The sequence below is a fragment of the Triturus cristatus genome, chromosome 2_2, assembly GCF_964204655.1.
Source record: "Triturus cristatus chromosome 2_2, aTriCri1.1, whole genome shotgun sequence".
Classification (NCBI taxonomy): domain Eukaryota; kingdom Metazoa; phylum Chordata; class Amphibia; order Caudata; family Salamandridae; genus Triturus; species Triturus cristatus.
In genome coordinates, this window is record NC_140582.1 from 199,184,051 (window position 1) to 199,206,946 (window position 22,896).

Genomic DNA, 22,896 nt, shown 5'->3' on the forward strand with positions numbered 1-22,896 from the left:
TCTGTTTGTGAGCTATACGAATTCGTGGTCGTTTATTTCATCTTGACAACCTTGCCTTAAGTGTTTTTCAGTTTTCTTTTAAAGGATAACTCCCTCCTCGGGGTCTGGGGCACTCTTTCCCCTTTTTGCATCCATGCTGGAATCTTTACTTTGTTCTTTCTATTTTTTTCTTTGTAAAACCAGCCCCTCAAAGAAAACATTTCTGAGATCTCCAAGAAACCTAAAATGAGGAATTAAACGAAAGCAAAAGCTCTGCTTGCAGTGTTATTGTCTCCTTATTTCGTTGGTACGGCTCTGGAATATTGCACCAAAATGTGCATGCTTTGTGTCCTTGGGACTGGGTGTGTTACTGTAACTGCAAAGTCAGCAACATTCGGGATGGTGTCTTTGTCTCTTGTAAACGAAGTTGAAGTTCTTTATGTGGTAAGAGGCCATATAAAGACATAGTCTGGTCTTTGATGTAAAAGGATTGCCAAGGATTGTCACCTGCAACATTATTCCATGTTAAATAGTACCCCTAAATGAAACTCCTCTCCTGAAACTAAATAATCACTGTCGAATAATTTTGGTCACTAATTGTTTTTATGCTCCTATCCCTGCACAAGTGTTTCTTTGAGTGTGAACTGCCCTACCTAGTCACTGTGATCTATGAATAAGCCGTCTTCATGCTTGTCAAACTCAAAAGTTCCTGTTTTACAAAGTTTAACTCATTACCTTGCGCAAGGTGATATTTATTACTCCAGATAGGGGTTTCTTGATGTTTTTCTCCAGGTTGTCTAATCTGCAATTATTGAGCTTTTTTGAAGGAATGGTGGCGGAGAGTGTAGTGAGGGGAAATTGTGTGTTTTTGTGTGATCAGGAATCTACCACTGCATGGAGCTCGTTAAGCTACAACTTGCTTGGCTCTTGCCGTTTTCGTAGTAAAAATAGTCTTTCTCCATATCATTTTGCATATTTAGCTCTGCATATGTTTTTGTAATGGAATTGGAGGATGACGTGATGAATGCTTGAATTAACCTCAGCCACTGGCAGTTACTTAGGGCCACATATCAGACCATTGATTTTTGCCAAATGTGTCATTCTAGATCTGCTTTATGCGAATCAGTCTTGGTCCTGCTCCAGTTGGAGCAGTCCAGCCCAGACTGCTAGCCCAGGTTGCCCCCAGATGAAAACTCAAGCAGCCCCAAACCTGTTTTTACCTACTTGGATCGCATGAGTGAGCTATAGCTTGAGTCCTACCTTCAATCACTAACCTTACCAATCGAGGCAGAATGCAGCTTGCGACCATCCCTTTAATGCCACTTCAACTCCTGTGTACCACAGTGTCCAGAGCTTACAGTTGGCTAAAATGTTAGAATTCACTGTCCAAGTAAAACTTTGACACAGACACCCATCCACACACCATGATAATCATCGGCTGTGTTTTGGACCATGCATGCAGAGGGCGAAAGCATTATAAGATGCTCAGGTAGTAGCCAATATGGAGGACTTGTACACCTTAGGATTGTTCATTGATATGTATTTATCCCAACCATCAATATTCCATAGGCCAAATTGTAACTCTACCCCATAGTATACCTTTATAAGCCCCGTGTAGGTAACCCAGCGTGATGCATTTTGGATGTGTTCATATTTTGTAAATGTGTTCTTCTCTTTTGCAAAATTGGTGCAGAACTTATTCCTGTGCACTAGGGTGTGTTACTAACATATTTGGAACTGTACTCCTATTTTGAAGATGTTTAACTGTACCGGTGTTATGTTCACTGAAAACTAATAAATAAAATAAAAACATTAAAAAAGGTGTTCATCTTTTTCAGCTTGCCAGAGAAGTTTTGGACATTGCTGCCATGATGATTAGAGCCGGTGTAACTACTGAAGAAATAGACCACACAGTACATTTAGTAAGCTGTTTACTGTACACTGTTCCCTTTCGGTCTGTCCTTAATTGTCCTGTCTCACTAATAACTATTTCGAATGTGGCAGTCATGCAGTACTAGTCCACTAACTAGTTCGTCCTGCTATAATTGTCTTGGTAGGCTAGATCTTGACATGAGTTGAAAAATAGCCAGGTACAGAAATGACAATGCTACTAATTGTACATCTACAGTGTACGTGGAGATGGCTATTTTATTGCTAGTCGAGAATGGCCTTGCTTGTTGATGTGCTGGCTGTCTTGCTGCACTGCCCTTGAACCTAATGGAGGACTGTGGACAAAAGTGTGCATTCAAAGTATGCCTTTGTTACCATGCTAGAGCTGGAATAGATCTGCTGAGTACCTTTACATTTAAGCTTCTTCGTCTACTAGTTGAACAGACTGATGCGACTGCAACGGAGGAGAAGAACATTCAATGGAACAGGAGTGAATTAAGGAGACTGCAATAAGTTTAATGAAATAGCTTTTGGTGGCTCCATCAATTGTTGGAATACCACAGCAGTGCGCAGCCACAGTGTAATTACAGTGACAGTAGCTACATTCCACTGCTTCTCTTATTTATCTGCAAACCATGGGGAGTCAGTGATCCACTGCTATGCCATTCCTTCCTTTGCAAGAATGACCGGATTAATGTGTATGTGTTTGGTTGCGCGAGTATGTACACACACACAGACCCCCAACCACCTTGATATTAAATATTTGCCAGTGGTTTCGAAGCTTGCATTGCACAGAAAGTCTTAACTGTGAATTATTTTCCTTATGCAGTGCTAAATACATCTATTTTTTTCTTTCTTCCATTGCTGGAGAATAAACACATTCCCAATGACTGTGCAGCTACCCGAGCATTAATCTGCTCATCTTGCAAGCTCACTTTTGCAGGTCCACCCTTGATGCAACCATCTACTGAGGAATCCTCCCCAGTGTATAAAAATATTCATCACAAACGCCAAACTCTGTCAAAAAGTTGCTCTTTTTCTTTACATAGGTCTTGTTCAACCTATTCAATTCCAGTCAATTTAGAGCAAAAGAAAAGCACATTTTCTAATTTCCTAACAATGTGCTTTTCATTTAAAACTTGACTTAGAAATAATGCATATTGTTACATAAAACATATTTTAAGTATTTTGACAACTTTTCCCCAACTAAAACCTACTCATCTCAAAACATTGAGACATATCGGCAGTCTCTGGCAAAGAATGCTAAATGGATGATGTTCAAATGCTATAAAGGTTTCTAAAGAGTACTCAATAATTTAATAAATGATGTAATGTAAAACCTATGCAAGGAGTAACAAGTAACATGGTCCTAATTTGCAACCTCTGGGTTCAGGTGACATTAGGCCTATTTGTCTATAAATGTCACCAGAAAACCTTGATGGCAATGTAAGCCTTTAATTCTCTGTTATCTGTTATGCATTATCTATCTTTCTCTCTCTCGCCCTCTCTATCATACATATATGTATTTACTGAAAAAACAAAGGTTAAAGTAATGTTCTAGTTAGATGAAATGTTCAGTAACCAAGTAACTGTTTAAACTCTAACAACCACTGAAATTCACCAGTTAAAGTTATCTCAAGTAACTATAACTCGTGACCTTGGGTAACTATAACTCGCTCTCCTGCCCTGCATAGTTTTCTCATCGTTAATTTCACTGCAGTTGTTGCAGTGATGTTATCGATGATGTTATAGACGTCATGAGTGATGCAATATGTGGGTAATTAGCAGTGTGTGGTGTGAGTGCAAATTATAGTTACCCTGGGGCCAGGTCCTGTGGATACCCCCCTAAAGCGAACCAACCCTACACTGTGGAGGGCCTTCGCTTGTGCTCGGGGGAGGGGGGGGAAAGTGGGGGGGGGGGGTTGGCCGCAGGGCCCGTCCTGCGGCCAACCCCTGCATACAGCCAACTCAGTGCTGCGCATGGCGGTTGACCATGAGCGTTGGGAGCTGGGGTGTTGGCCATATGGCCTGGCCAGCTCCTGTGGCTTACCCTCCCCCACAAAGACAGCCAACCCAATGCTGCCTTTGGTGGTGCGTAACGTGGGTTGACCACAGGTACTGGCCCTGGGACCCCATTTCCCCCAGCCTCTTTTTTTTTTTTTTTTTTTTTTACTACAGGAAGGAGGTGCTGTATGGTTACCCTCTCCAAACTTATAAAGGCCTTGGGGACCTCCCCCCCCCCCCCCCCCCCCCCAGTCTTTTTTTGTTTTTCCAATAAGGGAGAAGGCGGCCGTGCGCCCTCTCCCTCCCCCTGGAACCTTATTAGGTCCTGGGGAACCCATCCCCAAGGGCTGTGCTTTTTTTTTTTTATTAACTACAGGGGAGGGAGCCGGGTGATCTCTCCTTATTGAACTGTGGGGACCTCAACAGGGCCACTAATGGAAATAATAGGGGGGGGGGGCCTTGGACCCCATTGCCCGTGCCGTCATAGGCCCCAAGAACCCCATTCACTGGGGCCCGCTTTACTTAAACGTTAGTGCTCTGGTGCCTACCCAGGGCAGCCACCATAAACTCATTGTGGGCTGCGGAGGGGGGGGGTGGGGGGGGTGCGGCGGCTTGCTCAGTTGCGGCGACACCCCAGACCACCAAGGTCCCGAGGGCATCGAGTGGAGCATCATCCACATTCGTCAACTGCAGGATTTATTGTCTTAATATGTATGGATTTGACCCTCGTTTTATACTGAATTTTTTAGTATATTGTAAAGGTTTTCATCATCATCATCAAAATATCTTTATTTCGGCAATTTGCCTTAAAAAGTACATAAAAAAAGAAATATATATACAGACAAACTTGGCACAGAATGAAATATGTCATGACAATACATTAAGTAGTGCATAGTCCCCTTCTCCTATTCCACATTGCAAAAAGGAATTTAGAGACTGCAAAAACTATACATTCAGATGTCAGTTTTTAAAATTCTAAAAGCATGGTTGCATTGCCGAAAACCCATATTTTTGCAGATAGGCACTATCCAGTGCTTCCTAGCTTTTGTGTATGCAGGGCAAAAAAATAGTACATGGAGCTCATCCTCTTTAACACAACTGCAGCCAGGGCAGGTCTCAACAGAATTTGATGCCCAGCTGCTAGTAAAAGCTCGCAGAGGTAGTGTGCCATATCTCCATTGCAAATATAGTTTTCTTGATGGTATAGGATAAATAGTATCTATAAAATTCTCGAATTGATAAAAATCCTTGACACTTAAAAAGGATTTAGTTAAAACTCCAATATTAGGGGCAGTCTGCACTCTGTTTTGTTTCTCAGCCACATAGATCTTAGTGAGCATCTTCCGTGAGATCATCTTGCAGCTTAGTTCCGGTTCATACCACATATCACCCAGCCCGAGTTTGATGCACTGGGATTTTATAAACACAAACCAAGGGATTTTTAGTACACAGTTGCTTGCCAGAATTTCCTTCAGCTCTAATCTATAATACAATAATTCCGGCGTAGTCCACAACCTGTGCCAATACCTAAGAGGCTTCAGTGCTAGTTCATCATCCATCGACCTCAGATTCAGATCCATCCTCAAAGGATGCAACGGAGTACTCTGTGGAAGTGATAGTAGCTGTCTGATGAACTTGTTTTCAATTTTGAGAAGTTCCAACCCAGGTAAATGCCCCCAAAGTTCTGCTCCATATAGAATTGCTGCTCTGGCCTGGCTCTTGTATACTTCAAGCGGGGGTTTAATTGGTTTGTATGTGGACGTGTTGGAAAACTTAAGGATACCCCCAGCATACTGAGCTAATTTCAGCTGCGCCTTGGCAATTTGTGGAACCCATGAAAGATTTTCGCTCAATGTTACTCCTAGATAATCAAAAGTTTTAACCCTTTCCAGATTTAATGAATCCAGTTTAGGGTTTGGCCGTGTGGAAGGTGAAGGATTAAACACCATATACTTTGTTTTGTTCACATTAATTTCCAGGCCTCGACCTCTACAAAAGTCCTCGAAACTGTCAAGGACACGCTGGATTCCCATTGGTGATTTGGAAAGTAGCAGGGTGTCATCCGCAAACATGATTGCTGGCACCCTGCTACCTGCCAAAATTGGGGTGTCATTATTAAGGGCGCTATTAAGATGGGAAATCACACCATTGACATATAGGCAGAACAGGGTAGATGCTAAAACGCACCCCTGTCTCACCCCTCTGCCAATGGGGAACTTGGAGGTTAAAGCCCCGTTCTTCCCATGACGCACCTGGGCAAAGTTGCCCTCATGCAACTTGATCAGTATTGTCAGGATTGGTAGAGGTACCCCCAGACTCACCAACACGCCCCAAAGTTTCCCTCGGGGTACTAGATCAAAAGCGGAGCGGAGGTCCACGAATACCATGTAGAGGCTGCCACCCTCAATCTTTGCTGTTTTCCAAAATAGTAATAACAAGCGAAAGATTTGGTCCATGGTAGAGGTGTTCCTCCTAAACCCCGCTTGGTATTGGCTCAGTATAGCGTGCTCCTCCATCCAATCCTCAAGTCGTTCAAGGATAAGCCGCGCAAAATTTTTTTGCGGAACGTCTATGAGGCTTATGGGCCTGTAATTTGCCGGTAGCAGGGGGGAACCCTTCTTGAAGATGGGAATGATTTCTGCACCCAACCAAGTGCAGGGCACGTTCATTCCTCTCAAGATTGCATTAAATAAAATGCATAGATATGGACCCCAGATCTCCATTTGGTGTTTAAAGAGGTCTCCCGGCAATTTATCTAGCCCAGGGGCCTTGCTAGGTGGAATTTTCGAAATGGCATTAACAACTTCCTCAGGCGAAAACTGTATACAATCATAGGAGTCATTCAGTGCTGGTAGTGCCGGATATGTGTCCATATCAACTTCAATAGCATACAGGGCTCTAAAGTGGTCTTCCCAAATACTAGCCTCTATATTAGGCTCGGTGGCCGGTTTAGGATCCCCACTTCCTGTGTTGATTATAGACCAAAATTTGCGGGCATCTCTCTGTTCTAGAGCGCATGACAGATCGATCCATTTTGCATGGTCCCAATCCTGTTTGGCCAACTTCAGCATAGCTTTATAATGAGTTCTCTTGGTGGCGATAAGGATCTTGTCATTGCCTTGTTTTACAGCCCGAATCAACTCTTTTTTTGCCAGGCGACAAGCATCATTATACCAGGAGGAGAGGGGGGTCCTATTCTTTCTCTTGGTTGCTACTGGATTAAACATATCTGACGAGATACTAACGAGATTCGTGTGCAGGGCCTGCAGTTTAATATTAAAATCTGGAGAAGGTTCTTGGGTTATTAAAACATCTAATTCAATAAAACACGGCAAGACTGAATTGTACAAACTTGCCAAGTCCTCAGGGGATGCCTCCACCTTGTCCCACTTGACCCTGCGCCGGTCATTCGTCAGGACTAACCTGTCTACTCGGGCATCTCTGGGTCCTAAATCCTTCGGTAGTGTGACCGGAGAAGCCAGCTCCAGCCTCAGCAAATTGTGATCACTGTCATCCCTTACAATAATCTCGAAGTCGATAACCTTCGACCACGACTGTGTCCGAACCATAATGTAGTCTAGACGCAATTCGTGGCCCTTTTTGTTGTATGTGCACCTAGAAGGAGTATCTGAATTGGTGCGTCCGTTACAAGCCCTAATTGAGTGGCTTAGTGTAAGGGCCGTTATTTGGACCGCTAGAGGGGACCAGGACCTAGTGTGAGGAGATTGGATTTGCGGTATGGACCAGTAATCGTCCTCAGTTGCAAGTGCACCATGGTCCATCCCCGGTAAGGGTTCAAAGTGGCAGTTAAAATCTCCTGCTACTAGTAGGGACACATCCGTAGGGATGGAGTGCAGAAAATTTGATAGTTCGTCGACCGTAGTAGACTCACTAGCTAGACTGACAGGCCTCGAGTAGACATTCACAGCAGCCAGCTTGAAATTATTGGGCCATTTCAGAATTACACACTGTATATCATCCGAGTGTGTGCTAACAGACTCGGCTGAGCAGCCCAAGTGAGTTGCCACCCATATGGTGAGATCCCCAGACGGTCGACCCTTACCCCCCCATCGTGCAGGTATATGAAAACCCGCAAATCCCATTCTCCTTTCCTCTGTTCTTGCCCAGGTCTCCTGGAATAGACATATGTCCATTCCATCAATAAACGTTCCCCATTCACCACTCGCTACTTTACTATGTAGGCCCGCAACATTCCAGGACGCAATTACCAGGGATTCAGTGTTCATAAGTGCCCTGGAATTGCAGTCGCTCCTAATTGTAACAGTGCTTTCGCATAGGTGCGGCTCTATAACCTCTTGCACGTCTGGACGCCTGGCATCAGATGAAACCTCTTGGAGTTCAGAGGGGAGTTCAGCGGTATTGGTGTGTTTCTCTATGACAGTAGTTGGCAGCCCATCTATTGCTGACGTGCACTCAGCCTCATCGACAGCCCGACTTTTGCTGTTATTCTGAATTTGCACCGCTCCCATTACCCGACCAAGTCAATCCACTTGGTCCAAACAGCTATATCTGTTTTGTATTGAAATTTTGGGGGGTGCTGGTGGATTATCAGATGGAGCCCTTGGTGGCCTTGCTCCTCCTCTATATTGTACTAATGTCCAACCATTCTCCATAGCATCCCAGCGAGTCGGTGGATAAAAGTAAGACAGTGGGTAAGTTTGGATCAATACACCCTGTCCCTGGTACCTCCAATTGTAAAGGTTTTAAATAACCATGTACAATAAAGCATTACCCCCCCCCCCCCTCCCCCTGAACTGCAGATCAGACTTTCTCCCCTAATAAAGCTCTGGTTCTGTGCTAAAAATCAAGGATCATCCATTAGCCCAACAGCCTGTGAGTACAGCACCCCGTCCCCCTGGACTTTGCTTTGAAGCAACCACTTTGAATGTTCTTCCCAGCTCCGGCTCGACACCGAAGAAAACTTCAAAGCAGACCGCTTCGGCACCAGTTACTCAGACACCAGCACTGAGTGGACCCTCGGCACTAACCACATAGGCGCTGACCAAAATATAAGTGCCAAAGCAGGCATAGGAGCCGAAAACTTTGGCATGGACCAGCAAGTCGGACGCCGGCACAGTTGAACTGATCCTCCACAAAGTGTAAGAGGAGCTTGATGCACGTCAAAAACACCTGGTCATTCACCCCCATGTGGACTGGATCCATGAAACCACTCCAAGGTCTGATGCTGTTCCAACCTCAAAGCATCCGCTATCCTTTGTGGAAGCCGTGGAAATTCCTGTTCCACCAAAGCAGCGCAAGAAAACTGATAGGCAACTAGCCTCTTATCCCACGCACTACCCTTGCCTCATTGCATTTCTCTGCCTTCACCTTCCCTACCCGTTTCTCCAGGTAAGCCTCTTGACATCACACCCCAGGGATTTCCGCACTCTGACATAGGTGGGCATGGAGGAGGGGTTGACACACATGACAGCCCACCACAGTGGACCGATGGACTCCTGTGACGCAGACCCACATGGCAGACCATCATATCAGACTAGTAGGTGTTGAATGTTCTATAACATGGATATTGTTTGGAGCTCACTTCACTCCCCCCACCATTCCACCTCACAAACATGGACTCTCCCCCAGAACACCGAAATGTTCTCGAACAACAAGTCCAAGTACTCCTTCTCAAAGGGGCTATAGAGCCTGCCCCTTAACGACAGCAGGGTGCAGGCGTGTACTCTCTGTACTGTGCAGTGCTCAGCCAGGTGGGTGGTGTTGCTTCAGGTTGCCTGAGGGTGTTGTGCTTATGCTCAGCTTTGAATGTGAATAAAAAATATAAATTCACTGGAAAAGAAAAAAAGGGTTGAAGTGTTGTTCTAGTTAGGGCGTTGAATGAGTTAAGAACTAATGTTTACAAGCAGCTGAAAGTTGCCAGTTTTAGTTTAGTGAATTAACTATAACTTGCACCCATATCATTTGGGATGTCATCAGTGATGTCATCCGGCATGTCCTTAGTGATGCAATATAAGGTCATAAGCAGTGCATGATGGGTGCAAGTTCTAGTTAGTTGACTAAAATATAAAATGGCACATTTGAGCGGTTTTCCAGTTTGTAAACATTAGTTCTCATCTCATTCAACCATCACTTTAACCCTTGTTTTTTTCAACATATAGATGGATAGACTGTGATAGAGGTGCGCAGTGTAATATGCTATCTGCTTATATTGAATAGTGTATGAGGTGCCATGAATAACAAGTAGAGAAACCCCTCAACAATAATAAACAGCATACTGCATATATGGTGGGGAATGAATGGATTAAAGCTCTGAAAATGTTAGTGCTATGTAGGTTAGTGGATTCTCAATGCAGATATGAATGGCTGCCACAAAATTGAAAGAAAATGTGGTGGCTGCTATTACAGGGCACGAGGGCACGAGAACACAGTCCTCGGACGCTGGGCACTTTGAAAGAGCACATATTGGCACCCCGCATACTTACCTGCTCCCTGCTGACGAGAGGCAATTACCTCGAAACACGTGTCCAGGGATGGCATTATTTCACATACTCGTGGCATAGGCGTACTCACCGCTGCCACTACATTATCCAGAATTCTTTGGGGCTATTTGCTAGTATGACGAGCAGTGTCGCGACCCACTACGTAAACTATTTAAAGCTCTTTCGAGCGACTTTGGGCTGACGAGCCTGGTGTCTGCACCTGCGCGCCTTGAAAGGTACTTTACCTATATATTTTGGCAGTCTACTTGGCACCCCGCATACTTACCTGCTCCCTGCTGACGAGAGGCAATTACCTCGAAACACGTGTCCAGGGATGGCATTATTTCACATACTCGTGGCATAGGCGTACTCACCGCTGCCACTACATTATCCAGAATTCTTTGGGGCTATTTGCTAGTATGACGAGCAGTGTCGCGACCCACTACGTAAACTATTTAAAGCTCTTTCGAGCGACTTTGGGCTGACGAGCCTGGTGTCTGCACCTGCGCGCCTTGAAAGGTACTTTACCTATATATTTTGGCAGTCTACTTGGCACCCCGCATACTTACCTGCTCCCTGCTGACGAGAGGCAATTACCTCGAAACACGTGTCCAGGGATGGCATTATTTCACATACTCGTGGCATAGGCGTACTCACCGCTGCCACTACATTATCCAGAATTCTTTGGGGCTATTTGCTAGTATGACGAGCAGTGTCGCGACCCACTACGTAAACTACATATTGAAGTAGGTTGAACACACCCTGACCCCATGTGGAATGGGGATGTGGGAGGTAAAAAAAAAATGACATTCCCCCCCCCTTAAAATATATTAAAATTTATATGTTGCTTTCCTACAGGATCTGTGGATTCTTAGAAGGATCCTAAACTCAAAATAAGGTTCAGAATCTACAGAGGATTTTCTAATAGAGTTTGGCACCAGCCAGGGAAGCTTGCATGTGTGAGCGGGTGGGTAAGCTTGCCCTGGATCCGAGGATCTCATTTTGGATCAACAGATAATAAAAAAAAAAGGGGGGGGGCTTGTTGTAAAGAAGACCCTGCGGCCAACCACCATTGCCCAAGGTATACCCAAAGGAGTTGGCTGCCCATAGCTCTGCGGGTGGTGGTTGACCACCCAAGGCCAACCTCTGCTGGTCACAGTAATACCCGGTTTTTGGGAGAATTATCCAGTCGTGTGTTCAGTTGTAGGTAATATTTAAGATAAGTTATGCATTACTAAAGTGGCAGTTAAGATTTTTTATCGAGGGGAAATGTACGGAAGGGACTTCCAAACAACGCCCTGCGGCCATCTACCAAGCAAGCTGCTGAAGTATTTGTTTGCTCATTATTGGCATTTTGATAGTTTGGAATATTCGAGAAAGCCAGGCATCTGAAAATCAAGCTGTCAAAGTATGGCTGCTCTCCTAATGCAAGTGATAGCAATGCAAGTGATAGCTTCCAAACAAATTTTGTGAGTCAGAGCGACTCCAAGGTTGCTAAGTGTGGGAGGGGGCTTCAGAATGGTTGGCTTGAAGGTAGTGATGGAAAGAAAAGGAGCCCTGGATGGGGGCACAGACAGATGAGTCAGCTGTGAAAGTGGGGCGCATCATGAGTCTGCAAAGAAACGGTAATCATAGAGGTGGCTGTAATGGCTTTAGAATGTTTATTTAACAAGCTCGGGTATTGTGTGGGACTGAACATAACTTGCAGTGAACCATTTCAGAGAAGAGTATAAGTCGAGAAGGGATGAGTGGAAGGAGAGGTGAGTTGGTCAGAAGTAGTTTAAGTTAAACAGCATTTTTCAAGCATTATGGAATACGCGCTTGAGAGAAGTTAGTAGATTGGACGTCATCAAAGGAAAATTGGCTAGGGATTTGATGAGTTGGGGGTTTAATGGTTTGGCCGACTGAAATACTGAATGATGTTTAATGATTAATTCCAAAGGTGGTGTAGAATAGAGTCCAGATGAACGTGGACAGTTGTTCTAGGATGATAGATTTATGTTGGCAATGGATAGGCACGGCACAATCTGTAATGTTTCTGGGGGTTTTGTAGATCGTATAGAGTTTATTGCGAAAGTTAGAGGCAAATTCATTGGCTAGGATTTTTGGTAGGATTGAGTGGTTTGTACATTAAGAGTTAAATTAAGGGTGCTTAATAGTTGATAATTGAGGGAGATGAGGTTTGAGGTCCAGGTAATATTTACATTTTGCTGCATCTAGTGGCTTTTAATGCATTTAATGCTTCGTACAGGTCTCGGTGATCTTTAGCGGAAAGCTTTTGCGGTCTTTTCGACTGTTGTATACCTTAGGTGTCACTCTGAGCTTGTAGCTGAAAATAGTTGTGTTTATACCCATGTACAATTCTACAAGTTACATTTAGCTTTACAACAGGCCTCTGAGGCAGGGCATAAAACTTAGGCTGTTGTATCAGTTAAGTCACAACAGTGCTCTGTCTTTTTGTGCGCTGTTGTAATGTCTTCCAGGGCTTCAAGTGTAGGACCACTCCAGCTCTGCTTTTATTCCTTATGGTGCATTTTAGAACCGTTATGTGGAAAACACTCATATTTGGGAAAACTTAAAAAAAAAAAAAACATTTTTTGATAGTGAGTCATCCTCAGATTGACATCCTCAGATTGACACATCTACTAACCGATTCCAGATCTTGCACTATTGATCATTGGACTTCGAGTTTCCTTGTCTGGGTAGTATTCCAGTGTTTTAACTCTGGAATGCATTACTCAGTGGATTTGTATAATTGAGTAGAGTGTAAACCGCAAAGCAGTTGAGCATGCCTTCTGTGGAGCAAACACCAGTAATGTGTGAAATTAAATTAATTTGGTCTGCTGGGAAGGAACTACAATTACGAATAGACAAAAAGGCAAGCACGAATATTGCAATGTTGGCTACCCCCACTGATTATGCAAAGCTTTTTGTGCAACTGGGCTACAGAAATGATGCTCACTTGATTGGACCCTTCTGTAAAAATGTCCGAATTGATTGCGAAGTGGTTGGCACACTCCCCTGGTTTCATTATGTCCAGTATTGACTTAGTTTGGAGACTCTGCAGTCTTTCTTTTGTTTCCTCATAAGTAAAACTAGACATGGGCCAGAATTGTATTCTCACAATGATCTTCTGGTTACATCCTTGTTCTGAAAGGAGTGTCAGATGTCTAGGAACTTGGGACTATCCTCTGTCTAGGGCATTGTCCCTTCTAAAACAGTGTGTTAACTGCAGTGTTGTCTTTTGAGACCTGGGCTATCAGGAGCAATGATTATGCTCATACATCATGCAGTGTGGCATGTCTGTCTCAGGCATGATGCATACAGTTTAGAAGATTCCTGAGCACACTGCTGCTTAGGTTCCTAGTCAATATGCTCACAATAGATCGATTGTCTTGCCACAGGTAGATGAAGTTGTGATGGCGCTGTGCTCACCAGCAGTAACAGATCGGCATGAGGCCAAACACCCCTGTTAAAACTCTGCTACTCTGGTGCAGTAGCACTCCATAATTTTCTTGATGTCCATTTAATGAAGTTGTAATGAAATGATGCTTTGTTTTGAGGAGGGATAGAATAATGTAACTAGATTAGAAAAGGGAAGCTGTGAGTCACTGGGAGTAATGGACATGTACGCCTGTTAGACGAATTTGATAAAAGGAGAAGAAAGATTGAAAAAGATATGTGGGAGTTCATAGTCAGAAACGCTTGGGATGTGTCAGAAAATAGGGATGGGATAAAGCTTGAAGGGAGTTGACTTTTGTATTTCTTTTAACAAATAACTAAAATGAACATACAATGTATGGAGACATAACCTCCCATCTAACCCTTTTGCTGCTAGGCCTTTTCCCCCTAGACTTTTTTTTGGGGCTATTTGGGGTAGTTCGCCCTTGGGCTTCCATAACCTTTTCTCCACATAAGGCATCCATTCCTAATTTGTATCCTTTTTTCCCAAGATCCTGTGGATTCTAAAGGTATCCAAGGATTACCTGGAGGTTTCTGAGAAAATAGGCAAAAGATTGCAGAATTTCGGGTTTGTGGGGGAAAATGAGGACAAATGTGATCTGCAAAAAAGTCTGACTCTTCCCCTAAAAATGGCAGCAATTAAACTTTTGCTCTGCTTAAATAGTTATCTTCCCGGCTTTCAAGCGCATGCAGAGCTGAATCAAACAAGCATTTGCAATGCAATAGGTCTCGCATTTACCAGAGTTTGAGCTATTGACATTGCAAATAACAATGCCTTTTATTTTTGTTTTAATTTTTAAAACCTAAATAAAAGGCATTGCCATTTACAATGCCAATAGCTTAAACTTGCGTAAATGCGAGACCTATTGCATTGCAAATGCTTGTTTAGTGGGCCTCCAGGCATGGGTAAATGCCATACCCCATTAAAAAAAGTATTGTGCCCGCACCCTCTCCTGCCTACCCCTTCTACCCCGTGAGATCAGATAGACTACTGATGCCAGGGATCAACAAGAGGGGTCAATTCCAAGTATTATTATAGTCGGTAGTTTTCGAATACACGTGCTTATATAGCGTACATTCTGCCAGTGGTGTGGCCTCGCAGCACTAAAAGGAACATAGGTCTTTGATGCGGCAAATGCGCGGTGTGAAGCGCAATATAAGTAAGTAATTTTAAAACCTGTGAGGAAAGTGGTGGCGTTAAAAGAGCGACCGATGTTCACATGGCTATAAACACCAATCTCTTGGAAATGCGCCCACATACTGCACCGATGAGAGGTAATAATGCAGGATTTTCAGTATTTTAATGACTAGGGATTATGAATGAAGCAGGATCAATTATGGAAGTTAATAGAAAAAAAACAAGTGAAGCGAGCAGCTAAAGGTTTAGCAGAGTCACCGTTGTTAATAAAACTTGCTTCGGACATCTTTATATTTTTAAGAACGAAAAATATAGATTAGAAACTTCCCATAATGGGAAAAGTTAACAGTGATACAGACAAAAAAATATTCATAATAAACGTCCTATTGAAAACAGCTCTCGGTCTTTGTGAGTATCGGGAGCCGAAGCACTCTCCTCGTTTGGGTGGAAGCTAAGTTATTTAAAGTTTTTGTAAAGCGCTATGCGGAGCCATTCAGTTACTTCGGAGCACTGAAATTAGACGGTAGAGATTAAAAGAACTAGGGGTTGAAGGCGGAGACCTATCGTAGTGGCAGTCACTCTTCCGACGTTTTTCAGTCACAACTCCTGAATCAAAATCAATTTCTTTTTCTCAGCTATAGAATTGTACAACTGTCGAAGCGATTTTAAGCAAAATATGGGACGTGCTCTTGTTCCCTCTTGTAAATCGCTTCCCTTAAAACGTCCCAAAAACATTTCCCACAGAGTTGCAAACGGATAGTTGTTGCTTCATTTTCAATGACTCCAGTAAAAAATATCACACACTGGGGTGTTTGGCGCGAGTTCCTGCAGCAGAAGTAAGGACGTGACTGTCTGCCCCACCCATAGGCTGTCCTGTGCCGGAGACCACAAAACTGACCGGGCTCATGGACGCATCCGCCTCTTCGGCAGGCAGGTCGTCTTTTGACGAAAATATGAATGCATTTACTACCTCAAGTTTGTTTACACGTGGTCTCTACTGGCTTGCTTATTGAAGTATTCGCCTTTCACATAGCGCTACATATCGCATATGTTCCTTTTCTAAGCGCTGCATGTAAACAAATAATGCCCTATGGGCGGTGTTGGGATCCTGGCGCTTACAGCCTTTCTTAAACATGGCCGCAACTGCACATGTTCATGTGGGCTTTGGATACGTGTATTGCTAAGGTTAGTTACCATTAAGCACAAGGAGTTATCCAATTAGTGACCGTGAAAGGACAGCGATCTCGAAGGGGGGTGGGGAGCGAACAAACACGCTGACACACACCGACTCGTGCTTGCACACACGCATGCACACACACACACACACACACACACACCTACCTTACGGGGACACACACCTACCTTACGGGGACACACACCTACCTTACGGGGACACACACCTACCTTACGGGGACACACACAGCCTACGGGGACACACACACACACACCGCCTACGGGGACACACACACACACCGCCTATGGGGACACACACCCACACCTCTTACGGGGACACACACCCACACCTCTTACGGGGACACACACACCTCTTATGGGGACACACACCTCTTATGGGGACACACACCTCTTATGGGGACACACACACACACCTCTTACGGGGACACACACACACACCTCTTACGGGGGGACACACACACACCTCTTACGGGGACACACACACACACCTCTTACGGGGACACACACACACACCTCTTACGGGGACACACACAACTTGCACACAGGCGACACTCACCACTTACTCACACCCTGATACACTTATGCCCACACCCATACTTACACACAAGCTAATGCTCGCACATACACACACTGACTCGCTTATGCATGCACCCACAACTTCACACACACTGACTCATGCTTACACATACGCTGACACACCCACACGGACTCATGGAGGGCACTAGAACTACTTGCTTTAGCAAACCAGCGGGCCTAATGGGCGGAGCACAGATCAATAGTTTGCCAAATGTGTCGCATTGTTGAGCGTACTAAACAAGCGTGCACTGGTGCGCGCCGCGCGACTGGTGCGCGCCGCGCGACTGGTGCGCGCCGCGCGACTGGTGCGCGCCGCGCGGTGCGCGCCGGCAAAGTAGGCTGGCGAGTGGTGTGCGGTGCGCGCAGGCAAAAGAAAGCCATGGGGCTGAATGCTGGCAGCTGCACGCTCACGTGAACGCAAGCTTGTCGCCAGCCAGCCGCACTTTGAAAACTCACCTACTAAATGTCTCTCCGAGCAGCGCATGCGCGCTGACTCAGCCAGACCTAAAAACCTCCTTTTTTTTAGGTCTTGGCCTGGCGAAAGCAGCGCATGCGTTGCTCTGCCATACAGAGGCTTTTTGGAATCGATACAATTCCAGAAGTCATGTCGTGGCTCCACCTACAATTGTGATTGGTGCGTGTCGTTTTGCGTCATGGATGATGCAAAACACAGTGTAATGATTGCACCGGAGGCAATCATTACACTGAGGGTTGCCACCCTGTCCCCTTTTGGCCCCGCCCACCGGGATTTGATCTTTTACTTGCGGCAGGAGACAGTGTCTCCTAATTAGCCGCTAGGCACTTTTTTTTGTATTACTGAGTTTGCCTTCAACAATGGCTGACGCGCTTTTCATTTCTCTGTTCTCGGCGCTTTTCATTTCTCTGCTCTCTGCGCTTTTGCAGTTTTAACAAAATGTCTCAAGATTTCTTCATTTTCTTATATATATATTTCTTTAAAGATGTTTACTAACAATAAGGTTCAGTGTCTGTTTATGTTTTTTTCAACGAACTAGCTTTTCCGGTCAAGTGGTAGGGGAGATCGGAGAAAGCTTACACTGCTCTTTGCGCTGATATTTCTGCAACAATATGGGTATTTTTCAGCAGTTAAAACGCATGCATGGTTTCCTTAAAGTCAACCAGCAGGACACCTTCAAGTCGACTCCCTGTCAATGGAAGTTCGATAAATTCGCAGGAACCCACATGCTGTGACGCCTCGTTTCATGAGGGTAACTTAATGCCTGAACTGGACCTGAAGTGTTTCTGTAGTTAATGTTCTTAACTGGGGGATTGCGCGCTTTGCAACTTGAAGGCGCTATGCTGTGCAGTTTCAAGTTGTGTAGTTTCAGGTTATTTGTAACCCTGGTTAGACTGCACCCCCAAGAAGCAGCAGCTGGCCCCTTTCACTACTGTTTGCAGTCTTTCTGCCCTACTGCCCTACCTCCCTCCCTCCCTCCCTGGATGGAGGGTTTGTTTGTTGTTTCTTATTTCCTTGCCGTGGGGGGGGGGGGGTGTAGGGGTGCGCACTTTTAGAGCTCGCTCTGTCCCCCTTTCCTCTTTTTGGCAGGATTTAAAGCTTACCAGACACAGAACACTCCCCACCTGACACAGGTCACTGCTCACCAGACAAAGGGGCCCACTCACTAGACAAAGAACATCCCTCACTAGACAAAGAACATCCCTCCCCAGACTCGAGACTCTTCTCACCAGGCACAGGACACCACTCTTTAGACACAGAACACCCCTCAGCAGACTAAAGTCATCACTCAACAGACGCCGGACTGCGCTTACTAGACATAGGACGCCACTCACCAGACACAGGACTGTGCTTTTCAGACACAGGACACCTCTCACCAGACACAGGACTGTGCTAATCAGACACAGGACACCCCTCACCAGACACAGGACTGTGCACTCTACTACTCACTCTACACTACTCACTCTACACTACTCACTCTACACTACTCACTCTACACTACTCACTCTACACTACTCACTCTACACTACTCACTCTACACTACTCACTCTACACTACTCACTCTACACTACTCACTCTACACTACTCACTCTACACTACTCACTCTACTATCTCTCTACTACTCACTATTACTCCCTCTCTACTACTTTCTCTACCTCTAGCTCTCACTCTCTACTACTCACTCTCTACTACTCACTCTCTACTCTCCTACCTCTCGCTACCTCTCTACCACTCTCTAACCCTCTCTACTACTCTACCTCTACACCTACCTCTACCTCTCTACGCACACACATGTATGTGTGTATATATATGTTCGAGGCATGTGGGCTGCTGAATTCATATCTGTGCATAGATCGCCGCCTAGTGTTGGGTCTGGATGATTGCACATTGTTGTCCTGGAAGAGTCTTCGAAGTATCACGAGATAGGTGGCTCCTCCCCTGAACTACAGTGCGCATGGGCATCCTCTCCATCCTCAGATTGTTTTTTTTCCGCCATTGGGTTCGGATGTGCTTATCTTAGCTCAAGTTAGGAAAACTTTATTTAAGGCCTAAAGCCTTTAGGTATCGTCTGTATTGTTTGCGTTCGGTATCGACAAACTATTATACTTGTTCTCGGATTTATTCACACTTCTCGGAACTAGTTTCGGTCCGAACATCGATCGACGTTCGAGGATGGAATCGAGGACTCCCTTCAAGAGATGTCCTTTATGTCATGCGAAATATCCACACATCGATGTCCATCCGGTGAGTAACAAATGTTTATCACCGGATCATGATGAGTCAAGGTGTATGCCCTGCGCCCGGTTCCGGTCAAAAAAGACACTTCGGAATCGACGGGCGGCTAGATTGGAGGCCAAACAATCGGCGCCTAACCCGGTTAACATATTCAGCACCGAGGATGAAGAAGTCGAGAGCGTCTAAGAGATAGACTCAAGCCATGCTTCGGAGCATGAATCCCAATCTGACGACGATGATGAGGTGATCTTCGAGGACGAAGACGTCGTCGACGAGGTAGGAGAAGACGGTGAGGCCCTTGAGGCCGAGGAAGATAGCTCGGGTGAGGAGCTAGGCCAATCCGTAGATGCGGAGGCCGAAGGAGACAGTCTTGATAAGGCTCAGGTCGAGGGATCGCCTGCGGGCATTACCCAAGATCAGTCGGATCGTTCTACAGCCCCGCCTGGAGGCCCGGCTTCGAACATTTCAAAAGAGCCAACAATATCAAAAAAGACTGGATTCGATTCAGTGAAAGCGAAACCAAACCCGGCACCGGTCAAATCGAAACCGAAAGTGCAACTGGTTCAGGTCGGATCGAAGGCATCGAAGCCCTCCAATCCGTCGACACAGAAAAGGGACATCGGAGCCGACCAAAGAAAGAAGGACTTCGGTACCGAGATACCAAAAAAGGGCTTCGGCACCGAGACACAGAAGGCCCTCGGTCCCGAGAAGACGCAACGGCCTATGGCACCGAAGGTTGGAGCACCGACCACCAAGGTCACGGTGGTCGATCCGACTACGTCAACACCGAAGAGTGCGGCGACTGCCAAAATATCGGATCAACAGGGCGTTGATCCCAAACTTCGGATCGAAAACCCGAAGGCTGGGAAGAAACCGGAGACCGCGTCGAGGCCTATCTCCAAAGAGCCTATCGGTTCCAAAGCACCGTCTGCATTCACGTTGCAACAGGTGTCGGAGTCCCTAAAACGCATCAGGGAACGGGCAACCCTCGAACCAAAAACGGGTCCCGAACTACACAAGGTCGGCAAAGCTCACTCGGCGCCGGCACCGATCAAGTTTGGATTGCCGCCACCAGGGGCACCGAAGATGTTCGAACTTAGGAGGAGTGTCGAACAACCACGAACAATGTCCACGGAAAGAACCGATGTCGAGGACTCGCAGGACCAGTTTATCGACGCCGACACTGGTAGGCTGTTCCGCAAGCGGAGAATTGTTCCAGAGAAGGCTTTGGACTCATAGAAGATTCCACTAAAAAGGAAACTGGCATCAGGTTCGACGCCAGTGCTTGTAGAAACATTCCACACCTAACATCAGGAACCACCATCCTTTTCTCCTACACACTCGGAACAGGATGCAGGAGAGGGCTATATTGGGGATGATACCACTTATCCTGTGGATAATGACCCTGATGACCAATAGCAAGACCAAGATCAAGCATGGGGAGACCCTACTGACCAAGGTGACCCACAAGATGCTCCTGACACTCATCTTTATAATATCAAACCATCTCCCACTGAAGATACTGCTGCTTTTAACGCCCTCATTGAAAGGGCAGCTGCCAATCATGGAGTGGAACTCCATTCTGACTCTGTGGAGGAGGATTTCTTGGTGGACACGTTCTCCACATCAGAAAGAACGGTCAAGACTCTACCAATGTTGAAAGGGGTTCTTAAACATGCTAAGGACATCTTTAAGGAAACGACCAGGGCACAGGTATTGAACCCGAGAATAGAGAAGAAATACAAACCAGCACCCGGAGACCCAATGTACATTAAGGGTCAATTGCCGTTGGACTCCATGGTAGTTTCTAATGCTCGCAAGAGAGCTAACTCGCAGACTACAGGTGATGCTCCTCCTCCAGACAAGGAGTCCAAAGTGCTAGAAACATCAGGCATAAGGGTAGCAGCACAAGCAGCAAACATCTGGCGCATTGCCAACACTCAGGCACTCCTGGCCCGATACGACAGGTCACACTACGATACACTAGAAACACTGCTAGAACACCTACCAGATGAATACAAAGATGGAGCGGAGCTCCTCATCAGAGAGGGACAACTCTTTACAAATGCGTCCATCAAATGCGCACTGGATGCAGCTGACACTGCAGCAAGGGCAATCAACACTAGTGTGATGTTGAGGAGGCACGCATGGCTGAGAATATCAGGCTTCAAACCTGAGATTCAAAATAATATCTTGAATCAACCAGTCAACCCAGACTTTTTATTTGGCCCCGAGGTTGACACTACACTGGAAAAGATTAAAAAGGACACTGAAACTGCGAAATCTATGGGGGCTCTACAGTCGCAGCAGTTTCGGAGTGGCTCCTTTCGTCGCCCTGGGAATAGAGGAGCAGCTAGAGGTCAGGGGTCCCAGCAGCAGTACAGTAAAGGAGGTACCCAGAGTACCTATGATAAAAACAATAGGGGTGGATATCGTGGATCCAGCACCAGAGGATGAGGACACAACAACACCAGGTCCTCCGCCAATAACAAACAGTGACGTCTTCTCGCTGCCCCCCGCCCACATAACACCGGTCGGGGGGAGACTCCAACAATTCCTGCCAGTCTGGAGATCCATCACCACAGACAGGTGGGTCAGAGAAATTGTCCAGTACGGTTATTGTCTGGAATTAACATCCAATCCACCCAACATACCACCAAGACACCGTCCTATGTCCGCAGAGCACTTGACATTATTGCGGCAAGAAGTACTAAGTATGCTGCAAAAAGGAGCCATAGAGCTCGTGCCTATGGAACAGCGGGGGTCAGGGGTGTACTCTCTGTACTTCTTAATCCCAAAAAAGGACGGGTCTCTACGACCTATACTAGACCTCCGCCCTCTCAACCAATACATTCTGTCAGAGCATTTTCATATGCTCACCCTCCAGCAGGTTCTGCCGTTACTCAGTCAGGGAGACTTCCTAGCAACACTAGATTTAAAGGATGCGTATTTCCACATACCCATACACCCATCACACAAAAAATATCTCAGGTTCACTCTTCAGGATCAGCATTATCAGTTCAAAGTACTCCCTTTCGGAGTAACAACAGCGCCCAGAGTCTTTACCAAGTGCCTAGCGACAGTGGCCGCACACTTAAGGAGACAGCACATTCACGTCTTCCCTTACCTGGATGACTGGCTTGTTCAGGCAAAGTCAGCCCAGCAGTGTGCCAGCCACATATCCCACACCATTCACCTTCTTCACAGTCTGGGATTCTCACTGAATTATCCAAAGTCACATCTCCAACCCGCCCACGTACGGCAGTACCTGGGCGCGACTATAGACACTCTGGCTGCCAAAGCTCAGCCAAATTTAGCGAGAATCAACAGCATGCAACTGCTGATAAAAAAGTTCAGACCACAACACTCCCTTCCAGCGCGAGTGTTCAAGCAGTTGATAGGCATGATGGCCTCCTGCATCTTCATAGTCCCGCACGCGAGACTACATATGCGCCCGCTTCAGGAGTGCTTGGCACGTCAAT

The 22,896-nt window shown here is 45.8% G+C and overlaps 1 protein-coding gene across 2 annotated transcripts in view; it reads left to right on the forward strand.

Moving 5' to 3' along the window:
• The window catches only part of METAP1 (methionyl aminopeptidase 1), a 475,875-nt gene that overhangs the window by 317,360 nt on the left and 135,619 nt on the right, over positions 1-22,896 (forward strand). The window contains exon 6 of one of the 2 annotated variants that reach the window (XM_085641167.1): positions 1,818-1,901. The exons of the other annotated variant lie outside the window; for it this stretch is intronic. Coding sequence (XP_085497293.1) covers positions 1,818-1,901 — 84 coding nt within the window. The remainder of the gene's footprint in view (positions 1-1,817; positions 1,902-22,896) is intronic. 2 annotated transcript variants of the gene reach the window in all.